General features: G+C 42.3%; 1 protein-coding gene across 1 annotated transcript; it reads right to left on the bottom strand.

Moving 5' to 3' along the window:
- Window positions 1-8,755: 8,755 nt before the first annotated feature.
- Window positions 8,756-16,178, bottom strand: rpn1 (ribophorin I). Its single transcript, XM_039796423.1, has 10 exons — window positions 15,809-16,178; window positions 15,028-15,092; window positions 14,307-14,613; window positions 14,004-14,213; window positions 13,722-13,914; window positions 12,916-13,015; window positions 12,683-12,821; window positions 11,118-11,237; window positions 10,766-11,011; window positions 8,756-9,757 (listed from the first exon to the last, which is right to left on the bottom strand). Exons 1-10 carry the CDS (start codon window positions 16,046-16,048, stop codon window positions 9,575-9,577), a joined length of 1,803 nt encoding a protein of 600 aa, XP_039652357.1. The 5' UTR covers window positions 16,049-16,178; the 3' UTR covers window positions 8,756-9,574.
- Between the last annotated feature and the right edge of the window lie 4,121 nt (window positions 16,179-20,299).

The following is a 20,299-nucleotide window of genomic DNA, read 5'->3' as shown; positions in this document are numbered from 1 at the left end:
ACTTGTGCAGGTGCAAGATAATACAGGCTCAATCACTGTGAGTTGTAAACGACCAACATAGCATAGCCAACAGAAAAAAAAAATTAACATTTGGTAAGAAAGTGTTACATAGCATATATATATATATGTATATGTATATATATATATATATATATATATATATACATATATATACACATTTGCATTGATGGCTCAACGTATCTACACGTTATTTATAATATTTGTTACTCTTGTGTTTGTTTTCACTAAAACTTGGGTCCGACTGACAGCCTCGGTCCTAATTGACTTAGGCTACTGAGATTTTGCGTCATGACCCCCCCCCCTGTGTAAAATCTGTTAAAGAAGAAGAAAAATACGGTCCCCTCCCTCCTTTTTGTGCTTTTTATCCCACACAGTAACAACAACTTTGTAAAACATGCAAAGCCCCTAAAATCTCCTGCACGCGACCTGGGCTCGTGCGCGGCGCCGGAGCCAGGCAGGTGCAAGGGGCGCGAGGACCTCTGCAACTCGGGGCTCGTGCTCCCCAGAGTACACACTCAAACAAAAAGAATGAAAAGAAAAGGCAAGTGAAAAAAAGAAATGTGAAGTCTGACTGAATCAATAACATTTGTTTTAATGTTTGAAATCACTAGAGCAAAGATGTGAGAGCTTTACAATATTTGACACATAATGGACGTCCACGGAACTAACTTTGTTCAGTATGAATTAGCTTACCTATAAGTTCTTTATGGTTTCTCAAAATGTTTGGACTCATAAAACCTACGGGGATAAAAGATCTTTTTTTGGAGTTTGTCTAGGCTGTAGGCCTATATTAATGATGGACTGTGAAAGGAATTCTTAGTTTGACTTTTGATTATTTGGTCTATTTATAAGTTGCAAGTTGCAACATGTAGGCTAGTCTATATAAAATATTAATATAACTAGGCTAAACAAACAACAATACACTATGCCTTTTAGAAGTGGGAGTTAAATCGAATTAGTTAAGAATTGTGACAGTAGGGTCTTTGTGATCCGTCTTATAGACCCGACATCAATTCACCAGAGGTTTTTAGGCTACCTCTTCAAATGACAATTCCAAAATTAGTCTATTATTATATTATTATTCATATTATTATGCTAGCCTATGTCGAAAATAGGAGTATCTCTATCAACAAATCAAATTCACAACAGTCTAATGTTGTATTTGTGTCTACTTGCACTTGTTTTGTTAATCAATTTTCTGCATGTTCTGCATAAGACTCCGTTTGTGTGTGTGTGGTGTGTGTGCACTTTTTTTTTTTTTCTCGTCATAGACGATATTATATGCACACTGCATTAGATGGCAGGGCCCTTCTCCTTCTGATTATTACCAGGGGTAATATTTCATCGGCACCACGCAATCTTTGTTCTCTGTGAAGATAATAAATGGCCTAATCGTTATCAGCAAACTGCTGGGGGTGTCAGCACCGACCGAGGCTGGAAGCGGGGTCCAAAGTGCTGCTGAATAAATTGGTGTTCCTTATCTCTCACTCCCAGATTATCGCCGCCTTTTCAAACTTGCACAACAAATACATTCAATGCATCTAATGCATCATTTGTTGGGGGGGGGGGCAGATTGATAGAGACAGATAGGCGCAGAGAATGAGAAATATTTACACGTTTTACGCGCTGCAGCGGTCCAGCCAATATAGGCTGCTTTTAGAGGGAGTTTATTGGTGAGATCATTGGTAGGCTGCTTACACTTTACATATCCAAGCTATAGGCCTACATACATACATTTAGGCCACCTTTATGTAATTCACATGAAGCCTATGATTTAGCTCATTTAGAGTTTTTACAAAACAAGAGGCCTATTATCACACATTTACAAACTAAGGAAACTCGCAGTGGATTAAGACATAGGCTACATCTTGTAATGATTTTGATATTTTTAGGCTATCTTTAGATAACAGCATACAATGCAGATAACGCGATAAGATCAATTTTCAACTTAATTTAGGCTACACTTGTGAAAATGATTCCTTCCTAATAAACACATCGAAACATGATCGCATTATCTTCCGTTTCACAACAACTAAGCCGCTTAACAGACCGTTAGTTTTCTCTGATTTCGTCTAGTCTGGTCAGTAGGCCTACTTGTCTCCAGAGCAAACGGCCTGTGTTATCAGTTAAATAAACTGCCGTGGTAATATAGCCTAAGGTTAACGGTCTAAGTTAGCTATCATTTATTTCTTGATGCATAATTGATGTCAGACGAGTGCAGTTTAATTTAACGAATAATGAGCCGAGCGTGGCCCCTTATTCACTTTTTATATGACTGATCTTTTCCTGGGTGTTCCTATATGTCTTCGAATTGAATTTAAAATTGCAAAATAACCTACTGAAAGCAAGAAAATGCTGCGGGCCAAACGTGGCAGAAAAAAATGGTCAACGTCCATAATGCAGTATTTATGAGTGACACTTATGACAAAAAAAGAAAACATTTTCCAATTCAGACACACACACACACACGCACACACACGCACTCCCCTTTTAATACCGTGGCATCTCCACCGGCCCCGGTGCTCTGATGGTCTCCTAGACAACCGAGATAACGGTGCAGCAGTTTTCCATATCGGTCCCGGAGTCTATTATAGCTCGGGATTACTTACTCTCATCCTCATTTATTAAACATGCATGTGCCATTTCATCTAATGCCATTAGACTAATGGCACTGCGAATTTCCCTGCTCTAAAAAAAAAACTAGTAATATAAATAAGAGCCTTCTGAGGAGATAGAACAGCTCATATCCTCCCCACTGCACTGAGACTGAGAGTTTCACGCTGCAGGAGAGACGCAGTCAAGTCACGCAGGAGAAAAATGTGCTGTTATGTAGCGACCCCTGGCGAGGAGGGGAGGCGGTAGCACTACAAGAGCCTCTGAGTTGTGTCTGTGTGTGTGTGTGTGTGTGTGTGTGTGTGTGTGTGTGTGTGTGTGTGTGTGTGTGTGTGTGTGTGTGTGTGTGTGTGTGTGTTCTCGTTTAACTACATTCGTGGGGTCCAAAAACCGGGAATACACTATACTTGTGGGGTCCGGACAGCTTTGTGGGGCCAAAATGCTGGACCCCACAACTTTAAAGGGCTGTTTGAGGGTTAAGACTTGGTTTTAGGGTTAGGGTTAGAATTAGGTTATGGTTAGGGTGAGGGTAAGGGTAGGCATTTAGTTGTGATGGTTAAGGTTAGGGTAAGTGGCTAGGGAATGCATTAGGCTATTGTAAATGGCAGGTCTCCACAAAGATAGTGAAACGCTGTGTGTGTGTGTGTGTGTGTGTGTGTGTGTGTGTGTGTGTGTGTGTGTGTGTGTGTGTGTGTGTGTGTGTGTGTGTGTGTGTGTGTGTGTGTGTGAAATAAATTGTAATAATCAAGCAGCCCAGAAAGGGAGGGAGACTATTGCACAGCTGGAATGTTCCAGCTGGGATTCCCGGTGGCTGGACAGGAAGTTAGAGGAGCTCTGACAGGAAGTGTGTTCTCAGGGAGGGCCAGCATCGGGTGCAGAGAGAGAGGGAGATGTTTCCTGTTGGCTTTCTCCGCGTGTTTAGACGCCTTGCTTGTTCTTTTGGCCGCCGTGTCTTTCTCGGTTTACGTCACACTCAACATGAGTAGCCTACACGTACCAGTTTGCAAATCCTTTTAGCAGCGTCTGCCTGTGCTCACAGTGTTAATTATAGGAATGCCAATAGAGGACAGTGGTAAGCCAAGACAGTACATCATGTACGCAGGGTAGGATTGTGTCACAGGATGCAGATGTCACCACATGAAGTGAAACTTCCTGCCCATCAAAGCAGTCAGGGCCAGTTTAATGGACTCACATTCAGCAGCCCACAACAGTTGTGATCATGGAAATAAGGGCAAGAAAATTCACGAGGGAGAGATGGAGGAGAGAGAGGAGAGACCAAGTGGGGAGATTGCAGGTAGAGATGCGATGGAGCGATATGTGGATTGCAAGAGGAAAAAAATCTCTTTGTCTCTCCTGAGCTCAGTGGACAATCAAAGTTTCCTATCAGCTCTGGAGTAGGGGAAATTGGCTGCCCTGGGAAGGAGAGGGCCACTCTCACAGCCAATGGGAAGTGCCCCTGTCACTCTAATCAGGTCCGATAGAGAAAGTAGGAAACGTGTGTGTGTCTGTGCACACGCTCAGACAAGAGTGCCTTTTAACAGAGAGCAGCTTTGTTTCACTCGCCTTCATGTGATCCAAGATGATACAAAGTCTAAAGTAGCGTTAGACCTTCATCTGCCGCTCATGAGGGACATGTATATGCCAGGCGGGTGCGTTTTTTTGGCAAAACTTGCCCTGAGAGGCATGACCATCAGTGCTTTGATGGAGCGCCATGTGGCAGAGATCAGCGGGTCTTAGTGGGAGCTGTGGACAGTTGCACACAAGGGCGGCAAGGGAAGAGGATTACTGTCTCATCGATACAAATCCATACAGAGAGGGAGGTTGACATCAATATGCACACAGATATAGGCAGAGCACAGGGTGTGCACGATGTAAACATCTGCACAAGAGGAGAACGACTGTGGACTTTGATGCTCGCCATTTTTGTGCCATCCATCTCTCTGGCTCTCCCTCTGTCCCCACCTCCTCCATGCCAGACAAGAATGCGTCTCTCTGCACCCAGGGCCCAATCCTCTGTTTGAAGTCCCATCTCCATCTTTGCGCAACCTACGCTGTCCTTCCCTTCCTCCGTCTTTCCGTCTGTCCGACTGTCTCATCTGTCAGCCCCGCTCCTCCCCGCCTGCTGCAGCTGCGACGAGGGCCACAGACGCCTTCATTGTCCTCCTCTTCCTTGCACTCACGCTTCTGCACCCGGCCAGATCACACCTGCCACCTGCACAGGACACAGGGCCCCGGGACCTTAGCCGCGGGGCTTTCATCCATCCCTCACCTCGCCCTTCAGAGCCTCTCATCCACTCATCCCGGCACCCTGTCACTGAGGAATGGCCAGTGCAGAGGGCCAGGGCAGAGCAGGACACAGAGCGGCTGTTGTGAGGATGTGTGTGTTTTAAGCAGAGCCAGAGGGAATCAACGCAGGTGAGGCGTGTTTGAGGGCAAGTTTTGAGTTTAGATTCAAGTCATATATTTCTTCTTTTCGATGACATCCTTTTATGGCTGAATTGAATGAATGTATGTTGTGAGGAAGTGTGTGTGTGTGTGTGTGTGTGTGTGTGTGCGTGCATAATAACATGCTGACAGTGAGGGTGGTGGCTCTGTCTCAGTGATTTATGAGAGTGTGCTGTGAAGGGTCTTCTGAGCAGGATATTGTTCCCTGACTGGTGACTTCTGCCTCTCTCTTTGTGAGTGTGTGTATTTCAGAGAGAGAAAGATTAAGAGGAGAGAGTGCTGCAGGTGAGCCCTCAATGTAATCAATCACCACCACGTCACAAAGCCCAGGGCTTGTGGATTACGCCTTCAACTGATACCTAGTTTGACTCCACATTTTTTTGCATATTCATTATTTTTCTGGCAGATAAAGAAAGAACATCTGCATCTTTACTATACTTCAGGGAAGGAAGATAATAATCAACTTCATGCCTGAGGGGGGACCATGACAGCTCAACCACATGGCCCAACCAGTCCAACACCCTGCACAAACCCCCTCATCCACCTCAAACACACACTCTCACACACACACGGTTTGCCACATCAGGATACAGTGCTTCACATGAATTCCGGTTTAAACAGTATTCTGCTCGGCTTACGCCAACAGATAAACCGCAGTTCTTCTGCGACCGGTAATCACATCCTGGGCCATAGAACAGGGTCTGAAGTGAAAAGACTGAAAGGCCAATCAAGCAAACACCAATACCTCACAAGACAATGCCCTGTCAATGATATAACAGTCAAATGGGGAAGCAAATGATTAAAAAACGATGTGTGATGACAAGGGCCATATTCATTTATCTATGCATGTGAGGGCTTGTACAGACAGTGGCAACAAATGTCCTTGGTAAAGGACAATAAAGTATCTATATATATTCAGGGGTAATGCAGGTACAGTAATAGTCAATAGTTGCAAAGAGCATCATTCTAACATCTAATTCCAAGACTTTTCAGTGGCTTCATGAAATTGGAGGGCTTAAATGTGCCTATTTTAGGTTAAGTGAAAAGACATCGTATCTTCAAAGGCCTCACTTCTTACTTAGGACATGTGCCCGTATTTATCTAACCTTTAAGAATTACACTGAAGAATACTCTAAAGAGACAACAAAGTAAAAAAAAATAAAAGTCCTTTGACAAAATGAGACACATTTATCAAGGGACTTACTGCTACTTACAGTTGATCTCATTATTAATCACGCTCTGAGAATGAATGGCCAGACAGAGAAGCAACAGCCTACTATTCTGCCCCACAAAGCCAAAACAGTAACAACATTTTTGGTTAAAATTGAATTATCAGTCAATGTATTTATTTGTCATGTGGAATCATATTAAAATACAATTTCAACTAATTGTAATTGGTATAATGAAAATTTCTCTGCAGGGCCTTGCAGTCGTGTTGGGCGTTGTATCCGTACCAGGCAGTGATGTTCCCCGTCAGGACGCTCTCAATGATGCAGGAGTAGAAATTCCTCAGTATTTAAGTTGACCAAAATCTGACTTTCAATCAGATCTGTTTTACCAGATATACACACACACAGAGGTAAAAACCAAACTGCAGTAACTGAGATACCCTTAAAAAGCTAATTTACCAGCCAATTTCCCTGTCTCCTGTAATGGAATAATCCAATTTGATGCTCCAGAAAAGAAATTGTTTAGTTTTTTTGTGTACCACATACATAAGACTGTAACAAAATCTAATCATTATGGAGAGAAAAAATAAACACCAGATAAACTAGTCCTGCTAAAAGCTAGCTAGCCGAGCTTAGCAGAGTAGCAGCACAACTCTGCCATCTCTGCAGTCTTTCACTCCGGTGGAATTCATGAGATTTCATGTTGTTTAGCTCCCTTTAAATCACATAATTAAATGTATTTGCTTAAATATGAATTCATCAAACTAGCTCATTAGCTCAATTGGACCAAAAGCTAAAGAAACAAGAACATATTTTGTGCGATGTTTTCTCTATGCCTTTCAGATTGTCCAAACATACAGTGCAGTGTCTAAATGCTTTTTTTTTTTTTTTTAGGTGCATCAAATTAAGTTTTTACAACTCATACATCTGTTACACAGTTTTGCAAAGAGCCTTAAAACTTTAAACCCCTTTTTCTCAACTTCACTTTTTTTTTTTGGACAATTGACACAAGAGATATGTAAAATATAAATAGGGATTAAATAATAGGAAATTGGCTGAACTTAAATCACGTTGGTTTTCTGCTGGTATAGCCTACATCAGAGAAAACATACAATACAGTTTATTTAATACCACAATGGCAATGCATGGAGTTTTACGACAAACAAAACCATACCAGCTTTATTCTATTCCCCTAATCTTTTCTGAATTTTACATATTGGTCACCTTGGCCGATGATATATTGTACAGTCATTTCAAAACATGTCTCAGAAGCCCCGTGCTCCGCTCTGGACAGCAGCCATCTATAATCTACTATTAACCAGCCCAAGATGCTTATGAAGCTCTGTTCAATTTAAGTCAAAAGTAATTTGATTACAAGCTTTAGACTATAAATTGGAGTATAAATTAAGGATTTTACTTTTATTTTTAACTTAAGTTAAAAAAAAAAAAAGTATTTTAGCAATTTAATAAATATAGGCTCTGGTCCCAAAATCCTTGTGAAAGTCATTTTCAAACTGCTGCGTTATCATTATGAATCTCCATCACAGAGAGCTTAAGCATGCTGATGAATTCAGCTTCTTTTATTTTAAAGAAAGTTTTTTCCAAGGCCAATAATTCAATTTATAAAGCCACACATTTAAAATGGTTTTTCCAGTCCACAAAGGAATCCTTCAATCACATCAGTCCATCACTCAAACTCACAGAGTGACCACAGAGTGACCTGATGGCATCGTTACAGAGCGGCAAGCAGACGTGAGCTCAGCGCTTTGTTCCACACGGTCGCTGGCGTTGAGGTGGACGTGTGTGAGCAGCAGCGGTCCGCCTGCTGTGAGAGTGAGACTTGGCGGCTCTCCGAACTCTCATCGCTCCAAATCTCCACTTAAGTACAAACACACAAACAAAAATGCTATTGTGTGGCCTTTCACCAGCCCCGAGCATCAGTGCTAACAGACATTGTCTTTGCTTTCCCCCTGCTGTGTATTTTCAGAATGATTATTGTACGGCACATACAATATGTTAACGTTATCATTGTGCGGGGAATGGGGCCTGTTATTATGGAGCAGGAAATGACCTGCCAGGACCCCTGGTGACCTCAGACTGACCCTAATGTTTTATCCTGGGCTTCTGACTGTGATCGCGGCAGGTCGGCTGCTCTGCTGACCGGGGGAGGCTCTGAAACAAGGAACACAACAATGTGCTGGAAATTCCCTCTGAGGTGCCAGTTTTAAACAGGGAACCAGACACCAGTCATAGTGCATATGTAGCTGGTTTGTGATTTTAGGATGACATACTTTAATCTATGTGCCAGCAGAGTATTCAATGGCAGTGTAGTTTTGTTGAAGGGAAAGAAAAGCTTTTAATTGTTGGTTCTTGACCCAAGAGCGCCCTCTTTTGAATAACCTAGGGTACTGCTTCCCCAAATGAACTAATACCCCAGCTGACAACTTAAAAACTCTGTTGTCCATCTTCATACACCTGCTGTGTCATCTAAAAAACATGCTAAATGATAAGTTTCTCAAAACTTTATTTCAAATTTGACAGCTTTCCATAGCATTGCCCGTTTCACAAACATTTGTGTCCCATCTCCCATGTCTTTTCTCACATACAAACCTAATCTCATGTATTCACTAATCTCATGGTCAAAAAACACCATTTACAAAACAAAAATCATACAAAATGTAGAAAATATGACTGAGGAACATCAAAAACAAGTGTTTGGGATGACACAGAATTCAAGCTTCAAATTTTTTTCTTAAAATATAAACATCAGTCAGGGGCGAGTAGAAAAGAAGTTGTAAATGCAAAAGAGACGATTGTAAAAAGATCACCTTCTTACTTAAGAGCTAAAGATGATTTCATCTTAGAATATGGCATATGTGAGTAAAGACATGAGAACGGAAACACTTGGGCCCTTCTATTAGTTTCCAAAAAACGTCCCATAACCAACATATTTAAGAGAGGGGGTAAAATAATACCAAGTCCAGAACATGAAAATGGAAGTGTCAAGTTTGAGCAGTGGGACAAAGTTGGAAGTGTACCTCAACAAACTCAAAAACAGACAAACGATAAAGCCAAAAGTTGTGACGTAGCTGCTGTAGAGCTGAGCGCGCAGTGACCTTAGGTTTATCACAAGGCACCAATCGCTACTAGAAGATCAGATGTTAATTGTCCATGTCCGATGGTGAAAAAAACGTAAGCGTTTGTGTCACATAGCATTCTCATTCATACAAACAGTCGGTTTTACAGTATGTTGTAGCAGGGGCGGTGTGTGTGTGTGTGTACGTTTGTGTGTGTACGTTTGTGTGTGCGAGTGTGGCAGGAGTAGTTTAGAGGGCATCCAGCAGACTGTCAATGCGGCTGACGAGCTCTTGTCTCTTGCCGGTCAGAGTCTTCTCGCTCTCGATGTAAGCCTCCTTCTTGACCTTGCCCGCCACCAGCCGCTCGGCCTCCTGGCCGGAGCGACACACCAGCTCCTTCACCTGGCCGTCCAGCTTCTGCACCTCCCCGACCTTAAGAGCATAGACAGGGGAGTTAACATCACCGTACTGTCGGATGATAGTGCGTTCCCTTTACCTCAGAACTCGGGAGCCGAAGCTAGGAATGACGCGACACCCGAGTTGAACGCGTTCCATTTACAAGTCGGATTTTTTCCATTAGCTCTAGCCAGGTTAGCCAATGTTAGCAATGCCAGTTTATAACAACGCACAAAGGCCATTTTATAGTCGTGCGTAAAATCGACGGCATCGCCCTGCACACCCCCGCAGACCCCTCTGCGTCTACGCTGGACTCTACGCCGTAGCCTGACGCGCACCTCTCGAAAAATTTAACTACGCGTCGCAGCGACACACGTCGCATGTCGCTCGCCCGTGGCTTGGTAGCGTTGCATTTCCCCCGGCTCATTTCCTGGTTCTCCTTCTCCATAAACAACATGAAAAATCAAGGAGAGGGTTAACTTCTCCTGCTACAGATTTTCCACTGTGGTCTGAAAACACAGGGGAAACACTTTGGTTCTCTCACTATGACTCTAGAGTCGCTGATCGCTCCAAAGCTAAAACGCCGTCACTCTCTCACTTCTCCCTCGCTCTATCACCCACCCACCCACACACACGTATAAACATCAGGCCACTTACGTAGGCTACGGCGAAAGCTCTGCGTGGAGCCTCCGCACAACTGGCCTTTACGCTGTTTTTTGGGCATACAAACAGCGTAACAACATGTCCACAGATAGAAGTTGGACAGGACTGTGTTTACGACTAATTTAGTGAGACACATAAGACAGAAGTGCTTATAACTGTATGTTACTACAGCTTTCACAACGGTTGATGCACAGGGAAGCCCTGTTGGATTTTTAGCTTTGGGTACTCAGAGGTTGTCCGAGCTTAGACATCAGAGGTCAGGGGGCGCGTTTCTGACTTTGACCTCGGAAAATTTGACTTCCGAGTACAAATGGAACGCACTATTATTTTCATTTATGCCATTTCAATCGGTGCTCTTAAACACACACACACACCACTCACCTTTTCAGCCAAGTCGGAGCCCTCAGCTTTGAGGCGGGCCTGCAGCGTGCTGATTTCGTTGGTGAGAGTGCGGTGGTCGGCCTCCAGAGTCTTCCGGCCGCTGTTGAGCGCCCCGGTGTCGCGGGACTGCTTGTAGCGATTGACCACCTCGTCCATGTGCCGGTACAGACCCAGACGTTTGTTGACCAGAGTCAGCACCTGCTCGGTGATGGAGGCCACCTTCATACGCACCTCAGCCGCAGGGTCCTGAACAAAGAAGAAAGACGGATTTAAAAAACTGAAGTGACAAGAACTGAATGAAGACAGAAGTATGCAGGATATCTTCTAATCATAATCATGAGTGCTCTCATACCTTTGTGATGGCAAAGTCCAGGCGGACATAAATGATGACAGTGAAGAAGAGGATGTAGAAGGCCCCTACAACCAAGAGAGGCTCCTGCAGCATCAGGATCCTGTTGAAGTTATAATGAACCTGGGAATCACAAAAGAGGTTTATTAACTCCAATTTTAATACAATTTCACATCTCATATTATAATTCCTATCAATAGTTTTTGGGCATTTTATAAGAAAAAAAAGGATAGGAAAAGAGGAGAGAAAGGGGGAACGACATGCAACAAAGGTCCCCAGCCGTACTAGAACTAGGTGGTCTGTGTTCTAACCCATGAGCCATGGGGACACCCTGTAGGAAGAAGAGCTAAATAATAGTAGTAAAAAAATATATATATTTGAAGACAAAATATGAATGTAATTATATTAAGTGAAAATACAAAACCTATGATGATTAAAGCTTCTCACATATGAGGCATCGCATGCTTTTCTCTGTTATTGTAAATATTAACACCTTATTTTGACCGTTTGCGCTGTGAGGGTACAGTAATGTGAAAAATGTATCACGAATGGAGCTGTAACAATTCTAAGTTTTACTGTACAATAAATTGTCTCAGAAATATTTGCAACTAACAATGTAATTGTCTCTTTCACTCACATTTTTAAATATTTATTTATCACTTTTTTTTAACCAATTCCAGGATACATCTTTTGGTTATATCACTGTCATGTGACCCAGATAATGGAATATCACAAATACACAGCCTATGAAGTAAACAACGCCTCTTTATTACCATAAAACATTTTTCTAACTATATCCTCCCTTGTCATTTTTGCCGCTATGAACATGTATAGGGTCAAGTGCCAACAACTGAAATAATAATAAAAATATATAGTCCGACCAATAATCACTTATATATAATTACAATTTGGCAAATCTAAACAAAATCAACAACTGCCAGTCATTCGCCTTAAGACCTGAGCTAATGGTAGCAATTAATTGCGGTTACACAACAAAACTGCGATTATGTAAAAAATATTGACAGACAATTATGTAATAACTGTTTCAGGCCTAATCATGAAAGTGCAGCATAGCCATACAGCTCTTCATAGCACTAAAAAGCCCCTAAAGACTGTGAGATTCAAACTAATCTGCACACAATTTTAAAATGTATTTCTTAAATTACTAGCTAGCGCTAGCATGCTAACAGTTGCGGTTAGCCAGCTTGTTTCGGCTAGTGACGTAGAAAGCTGTGCAGATTTTGAACAGCTCACCCGGAGACTGAAGGCAGGACACATTCAGAAACCGTATCTCACTCAAAACAGCATGGATGGATTTTTGTCAAAGTTTGTATGCGTGTGGAAGCACCAGAGACACAAAATAACACCCCAAATCCCAGAAAAAGTGATTTTTTTCATAATATGGGCACTTTAAACGTTCTCTACAGGTTATCTGGCTTCAACATATCTGGACATGTGGTTAATAACACTGTAGTGGCTACATGTTAGTTAGTCAAAGCAATCTTCTAGTAAATAAGGCATATATATGCAATGCCCAAATTACCGTCCTATTCTACCGTTTGTCTTACCACAACATCCTGAATGTGATGCTCCACCAGGTTGTTCTTAGTGGCGACCAGCACCGGTCGGCCAAAGGTATCCAGATACGTATAGTGTAGCTGGTTTGGCTCCCGATCAATTTTGTAAGGTGTATCCACGTGGATGTTTCTGATAGGACATGGCAGGGAAAAATATGAGAAATCAGCATCAAATAGCAGAAATCTCTACTAAATCTGACATACTGTAGCTTGGAAACACTGACCTGGCCCCCTCTGGCAGGATGATTTTCACAGTGAGGGCGTCAATCACCTGGTCATCATACACATGGTCAACTAGTCTCATCTTCAGTGCATACTGGTCACCTAGAAAATAAAATGATGGGACACATTACCAACACACCCTGGGATTCAGTCCCAAAGGAAAGCCTGGGTTTAAATCATGATGACAGCAAGCACCTGCGAATCGGCCCTGCTGCGGTCGCCATTGAGCAACGCTGGTTTTGTTTCAATTATCAGCCTATAGCCTTTCTCCCAGTTTTGAGTGGTCCTTAAGAACACGAGTAGGAATCAAAGTTTTCTCCTATGTTTGGGTTAGTTAGGTTATCAGTGGTCTATATCCACGACGTTCCACTTCCGGGATTGCTCCGACATCGCCGGAAATTCAGCTGGATGTCCTTTTCAGCCGGATGTCCAGTACCTTCCGCTTTCTTTGTGGTGGAATTTTAAACTTCGGTCGGTTTATGAGGACTATGGTTAACTGCTCCTCAGATCTCTGCAGGGTAATTCCAGACAGCTAGCTAGACTATCTGTCCAATCTGAATTTTCTGTTGCACGACTAAAACAACTTTTGAATGTACACATGTTCCACCCAAAGAAGTTCCTTGCCGAGGCTATTTTGCAGCGGCACAGGGGCTCCAAGACGATTGTGACTGGTTTAAAGAAATGCCAATAAACCACAGCATGTTTTTCTCCCATCCCGGAATGCTGTGTAGACTAGCCAGACCCTCCTCCGCAGGGCTGTGGAGGAAGGTCTGGCAATGAGAGACTAGGTTATCAGAAGTCAACTCACCTAGGGTGTAGAGGTACTCGTAGCTGGGCAAATTGTAGCCAATCATGTAGTGGGTCTTCCAGCCTCCGAACAAGGGGAACCGAGGCCTGACCTCCACTTCCACCGAGTCTTCCAAAACCTGCAGATGGGAGGTGGAGATGTTGCCAATCTCATCTCTGTAGTATACGTCCTGGGCCGAGGCAGGAAGGATAGTCTGTTGAGGAGAAAGCATATAGTTATCCTCATTTTTACCCTAACAGTAAAAACAAATCAGACGACAGTGCTTTGTGTTTAATACAACACCTTGAAGGATTTGACAGATGAGATGCCGCTGTCTGACTGCCGCTGATAATCGTAACGTGAAAAAGGCCCCTTCAGGGCGGCTCCTGTGTGCCTCAGGTCAATGGTCTCTTCCACGGCAATGTTACCCCAGTGAGAGACCTCAATGGTCCGAGTGATGCTGCTGATGGTGAGGAAGGGCGAGTTGTTTTCGTAATGGATCTTCATTGTATCCTGTGGACAGTAGAGAACATACACAAACACAGAGCGTTTAGCAACTTTCTCGCAGCTTCACTTGAAGCTTGTCATATCTGGTCAAAGCTGTACCTCGCTGAATGGAGCCACATCACGGAAAGGTCCATATTCAATGATCTCATCGTTCTTGCTGGGGTTACCCAGCTTGGTGTAGGTCTCCACAGTCTTGGAGGCTAGGCGGACACGCGTGGTCTGACTGCGGGTGGGGTACGGGGAGTACAGGTAGTGGTTCCCCTGAAAGACCACCAACTGGCGCTCAGCCTGTGTGATGTGTGTGGGGAAGGGCTGCAGGACATGGCTAAAGGTCATCTCCACCTTCGTTTTCAGCTGAGCACCTGGCGCCAGATTGGAGGGCAGCTGCACTTTGTAAAAAACCCCACTGTATGGGAACAAATGACAGAGATGAGGATGGGTAAGATATATGTGCATGCTGCTGCAAAATATCAGCTTCTCTGGAAATACAAAATGAAATTTTCAGGAATTCATTTTTGGAAAATTATTTTTAGGAGCAGTTGTTTTATTACTTTACATTGTACATGACCTAAATGTTTATTAATTAGTCATCTAACAAGTATTGTTTTTGAATCAACCCCATTTGTTTTTATATTAAAAGTCAATGGACTGACAGAAATCGGTTTTACAGGAAGGCTTGTGTTGCGAGTATTGATTACTGGAGCAAGGAACTGGAGGGACAACAATGTTAGTCTTCTATTTCCTAGGCTAAAAAGGGTTAGTTTAGTCATTTATACAAGCTTGAGAACATTAGATAACAATGAAGAGTCCAATCTCATACCTTTGGCTCTGAATTGTTGTCTGTTGGAGTTCAAGTGTGCCATCCTCCTCCTCATCACCCTTCACCTGTGGAAATATGGTGGTTTGAGTGTACTCTCTTTGAAAGAAAAACACTTTCAAGGAAAATACAGGACAGGTGAGAGGTATATAATGCAGTGGATAATAATAGTTCCTTGAAGGATCCGTGTGAAGCTTATTATTCTGTCTAAAAACAGAGCATTGTTACAGACAGTTTCATACATAGTGGAAGGGGGCAGGACTGCGCAGTCACACACGGAAGTGAGCTGCCTAGCTCATACGTGTCATTCAGCCAGCGTGCAGCGCTGCGGAAGTTAACATCGTATTACCCACATCCCTAGCAATTCAAAACCAATTGATCTAATCTAGGTTGAGCTGTTGCTGTTTGGTACATTTCTGCGCACAGCAAATGAGCTGATGGCAATAAGTAGCCTGATATAACGTCACACGCTGAAATAGTAGCTAACTTGCCGTTGGCTAACTGGCTGTTTGCAGGACTCACTGACTCATAAGCCAAGCTAGTAGCTGTGATTCCATGCATTCAGTGAGCCCACTGTAACATCGTATGGTAGCATAGCCTGTGCACTATTGCTGCTATAATTTTTTGAAGAAATGCAACATTTGAGTGGAGAACAGCAACATTTTTGCACTGCCAAGAAATGAGTAACGTTAGCATACTGTGAAATTGCTAACAGGCTAAAGCTAGCGAGCAGGTTACAGGCAGACGTGTTGGCGTTATTTCATTCACAGATGTATAGGCTCACCGAAGCTCCGATGTACGCCAGGTGCGGGGCCAGGTCAGCCTCTACCGCTAATACGAAGCTGTGGACGGCAGAGGGTCCCTGGTTGGACAGCACGATCTCCGCGGTAATCTTGGCCAAATGAGTGCCCAGGTCCACTGTCCTCTTCACGTCCTCGTTCACCAAACCGTCCGCTGAAACCTCAGAGCTCACAGCAGTTAGGAGCAGCATGCAAGCGGCGAGAATTTGCGACTTTCGAGTCATGGTTAGAGAATTTCAGAGCGGAAATACTGGGATAAGAGCGGACAGAATGAGGGAACGGTAGAGCAGCAAAGAAAGGCCGCTCTACATCAGAAAGGATGACGCTTCCTTCGGTCCGACGTGATGGCGTCACGGCGCACTCTTTACACCGCACGACGCTGAAGTTGGCATCCGATTCGCAGCTTCCGATTCGGCAGTTAAGGGGAAATTTAAGGGAAACTTAAAACTGTCCGATTCAGCAGGGAAACACGATTTACATTGCTGATCCTCCGTTTTTTTAACCTATTACTGTATTGAATGAGTGTTAGTCATTACGATAAATTATTAATTATCTCTAAAACACACTTTTAGATTTGTGAAAGCTTTATTGTCTTTATGAGAACACAATAAAAGTAGGTTTCACCGTTTTTTTTCATATGTAGACCACATTGGACCAGGTCTAGATCCAAAACCGCAATACCTAGACTTGTCAAACCTGGACTAAATTATCCCAGAGAGTCTAAGGAGTCTTAAAAACACAGTTTGAGATTTGTGAAAGCTTCATTCTATTTGTGAAAATGCAATAAAGGGAGATTATACTGTTTTTTGCATATGTAGACCACATCGGAACAGGTCTAGATCCAAAACTGCAATACCTAGACTTGTCAAACCTGGACTAAATTATCCCAGAGAGCCTAAGGAGTCTTAAAAACACAGTTTGAGATTTGTGAAAGCTTCATTCTATTTGTGAAAATGCAATAAAGGGAGATTATACTGTTTTTTTTACACATAGACCACATTGGACCAGGTCCAGATCCAAAACCGCAATACCTAGACTTGTCAAACCTGGACTAAATTATCCCAGAGAGCCTAAGGAGTCTTAAAAACACAGTTTGAGATTTGTGAAAGCTTCATTCTATTTGTGAAAATGCAATAAAGGGAGATTATACTGTTTTTTGCATATGTAGACCACATTGGACCAGGTCCAGATCCAAAACCGCAATACCTAGACTTGTCAAACCTGGACTAAATTATCCCAGAGAGCCTAAGGAGTCTTAAAATCACAGTTTGAAATTTGTGAAAGCTTCATTCTATTTGTGAAAATGCAATAAAGGGAGATTATACTGTTTTTTTTACACATAGACCACATTGGACCAGGTCCAGATCCAAAACCGCAATACCTAGACTTGTCAAACCTGGACTAAATTATCCCAGAGAGCCTAAGGAGTCTTAAAACACCAGTTTGAGATTTGTGAAAGCTTTATTCTATTTGTGAAAATGCAATACAAGGGAGATTATACTGTTTTGCATGATTAAGTAGACCACATCGGACCAGGTCTAGATCCAAAACTGCAATACCTAGACTTGTCAAACCTGGACTAAATTATCCCAGAGAGCCTAAGGAGTCTTAAAAAACACAGTTTGAGATTTGTGAAAGCTTCATTCTATTTGTGAAAATGCAAAAAAGGGAGATTATACTGTTTTTTTACACATAGACCACATTGGACCAGGTCCAGATCCAAAACCGCAATACCTAGACTTGTCAAACCTGGACTAAATTATCCCAGAGAGCCTAAGGAGTCTTAAAAACACAGTTTGAGATTTGTGAAAGCTTCATTCTATTTGTGAAAATGCAATAAAGGGAGATTATACTGTTTTTTTACACATAGACCACATTAGACCAGGTCCAGATCCAAAAGCAAAACCGAATACCTAGACTTGTCAAACCTGGACTAAATTATCCCAGAGAGCCTAAGGAGTCTTAAAAACACAGTTTGAGATTTGTGAAAGCTTCATTCTATTTGTGAAAATGCAAAAGGGAGATTATACTGTTTTTTTTTTACACATAGACCACATTCGGACGAGGTCCAGATCCAAACCGCAACCACCAACCACTTGTCAAAACTGGACAAGAATTATTCCAGAGAGGCTAACGAGTCTTAAATACATTTTTCAGATTAGTAATATGTTTATAGCATGGTATAGCTGTTGCTAGTTGACATTCCAACGTATAAGTCCACGTCTCTCCATGTTATTTCTTATCTCCATGAGCAGGTCTTCCTTCACTTCACAAAGAAAAGTAGAAACAGTTATTTTTACCTTTTTTCTTTGGAAAACAATCAAAATATCTTCAAAGATTTGCCAATGGTTTAATTTACTCTTCAAATCCTTCTCCTTCAACATAATTGTTGTTCTCTCACCTTTCCTCCATCTGGCCCTGTTCAACCTCTCTTACTGCTTCTGCCAATGTCATTTTCCTCACCTTAGCCAAAGCTTGCACTGTGGCCTGTGTTAGAGGCAACATCATTTAGACATAGTGTGATTGGTTTTCATTTTATCTATAAATGAAGACATTTTTATTACAAAGCTTTTTGTCAGTTCTTATTCACAGTTATGAAATCTTGTTTGATTCTCACATCTGCCGCCATTTCAGACCCTGCCCTTCAACTTCTGCCCACCAGGTGTCCATTGTGTTCCTACTTTGCCAGTCACCTCACAACTGCCTGCACTCATGATCTTCATTGTCCTCGTAGCATTGCTAACATTTTGTTTTGACTAAATCTGCCTGCCTGCAAATCATGCCTGTCTTAACATTTTGCCTGTTTTTCTCTTTTTTGTGTCAGTGTTATGCCTGCCAACAAAGTAATCTCTGTGATGAATATTTGGGCTTTTTGAGTCTGTTAATCTGTCAAAGTTCAGAGCCTATACACAGACAAACCACATCTACACAGTTATATATCAGAGGAGGCTGGTCCACTGTATTTATGTGTTATACTCTATACTGCTTATATTGTTGTAAGTGCAGAACTAGCAGACAGATTCTAATTGTGCATATATATATCGAATATACCGAATCGGAAGCTGCGAATCGGATGCCAACTTACACCGCGCGGTGCGTGGTCGGCATAAATATATTATATATTTATGACATCATCAGATACTCATAATAAGATGGCCAAAAGAGAACATGGAAGTTGCTAATAGAGCTTGCTGGAAACCTGAGAAGTCCTCAAAATCAATATTACACAAAAGTCCAGGACCCAGACACTGTACACCCGCTGGAAAGGAGGGACTAAACATCCCTGGATACTTCAGTGAACTTTCTTCCAATATGAATAATATCTTTTAATTTGGTAACTGAACTGTTTTATTTGTTGAGTAAAAATAAAACATTGTTTAATTTACTTATTGTACGTCACTTTGGATTAAAGCATCTGCTAAATGACAAAAATGTAAATGACTGTGCCAGAAGTGGCCACTGATTGTCCAGGTGCAGGGGTTTCTGCCCCTCTATTCACATGTACCCTTTCATACGTAAACTTGGTGTCACTCCCATTATCTTCCGCAATCTGCCATGAAGTGCGACTTTAGCATTTGAATTAAGCCATATCCTTATATTTGTCTACGCTGTGAGGGAAGCTATATTCCCACCTTTCACATCTGACCACACCCTGACCAAATGGAGCCCACATTTCAGGGTATTGTTATACCCATTGATAACTTTTTTATTGTTATGAATGCTTTGTGAACAGTTTTAAGGAACCTTCGGGGCTGTTCCTGATTCTGATTCACCCTCAGATGGTACCAGCAGCTAGACCAGGACCAGCACCCCTATTAGAGGAGCCCTGTTTCTTCCCCCTAGCAGAGTCCAGCATCTGTGGAGCAGAGTCCACACTGACTGAGAGAAACCTTTCCAAAGGCCTCAAGTGAAGCACTGCAGGCAGATGCTGGACAAGTCCAACAGTGAAGAGTCAACAAACTTGATGCGCACCATTGTTAAAACCCTGGAAAGGTTAGCTTCTCAGGAATACCACGATGATGACATCCCTGCCTACTGCAAAAAAAATTAGTACAGAATGCAGAAGTTGCCCCCACAGTTACTGCCGCATTTCTAGCACCAGGTGGACAACTGCCACAGCCTGGCTATTGAAACCTCTACTAACAGACATTTTACTTATCTGTAATGTTGAATTGTCATTTATGTTCAATACAACTTGAGAAAGGATCAGTTGGAGATAGATGTAAATAAATAATGGATAATTCCTAAATAATTCCTGCACACTGCTACCTTTAATTTTATATTTTCTACTTTACAAACTTTTATTAGTACCAAAAGCTATTCATATTTACAGTACTTGTTTTTTATGATTATTAATCATTACCTATTACTATGTGATTCTTTATTTCTTATTGATACATACTACGCAGTTGATTGTTGCCTTCTAAGAATTCCATTGTACAGCAGGATCACAAGTTGTACTTAACATTTGATAA

This window comes from Perca fluviatilis, chromosome 4 (genome assembly GCF_010015445.1).
Source record: "Perca fluviatilis chromosome 4, GENO_Pfluv_1.0, whole genome shotgun sequence".
NCBI lineage: Eukaryota > Metazoa > Chordata > Actinopteri > Perciformes > Percidae > Perca > Perca fluviatilis.
This window is presented reverse-complemented; position numbering and strand designations above follow the sequence as displayed.

Excerpts from the sequence above, each read along its gene's own strand:
- rpn1 (XM_039796423.1), bottom strand. The coding sequence starts at position 16,048 with ATGACTCGAAAGTCGCAAATTCTCGCCGCTTGCATGCTGCTCCTAACT. Across the intron at positions 15,093-15,808 it reads TGGCGTACATCGGAGCTTCG|GTGAAGGGTGATGAGGAGGA; the intron begins GTGAGCCTATAC and ends ATATTTCCACAG. Across the intron at positions 9,758-10,765 it reads GCTCCGACTTGGCTGAAAAG|GTCGGGGAGGTGCAGAAGCT; the intron begins GTGAGTGGTGTG and ends TATGCTCTTAAG.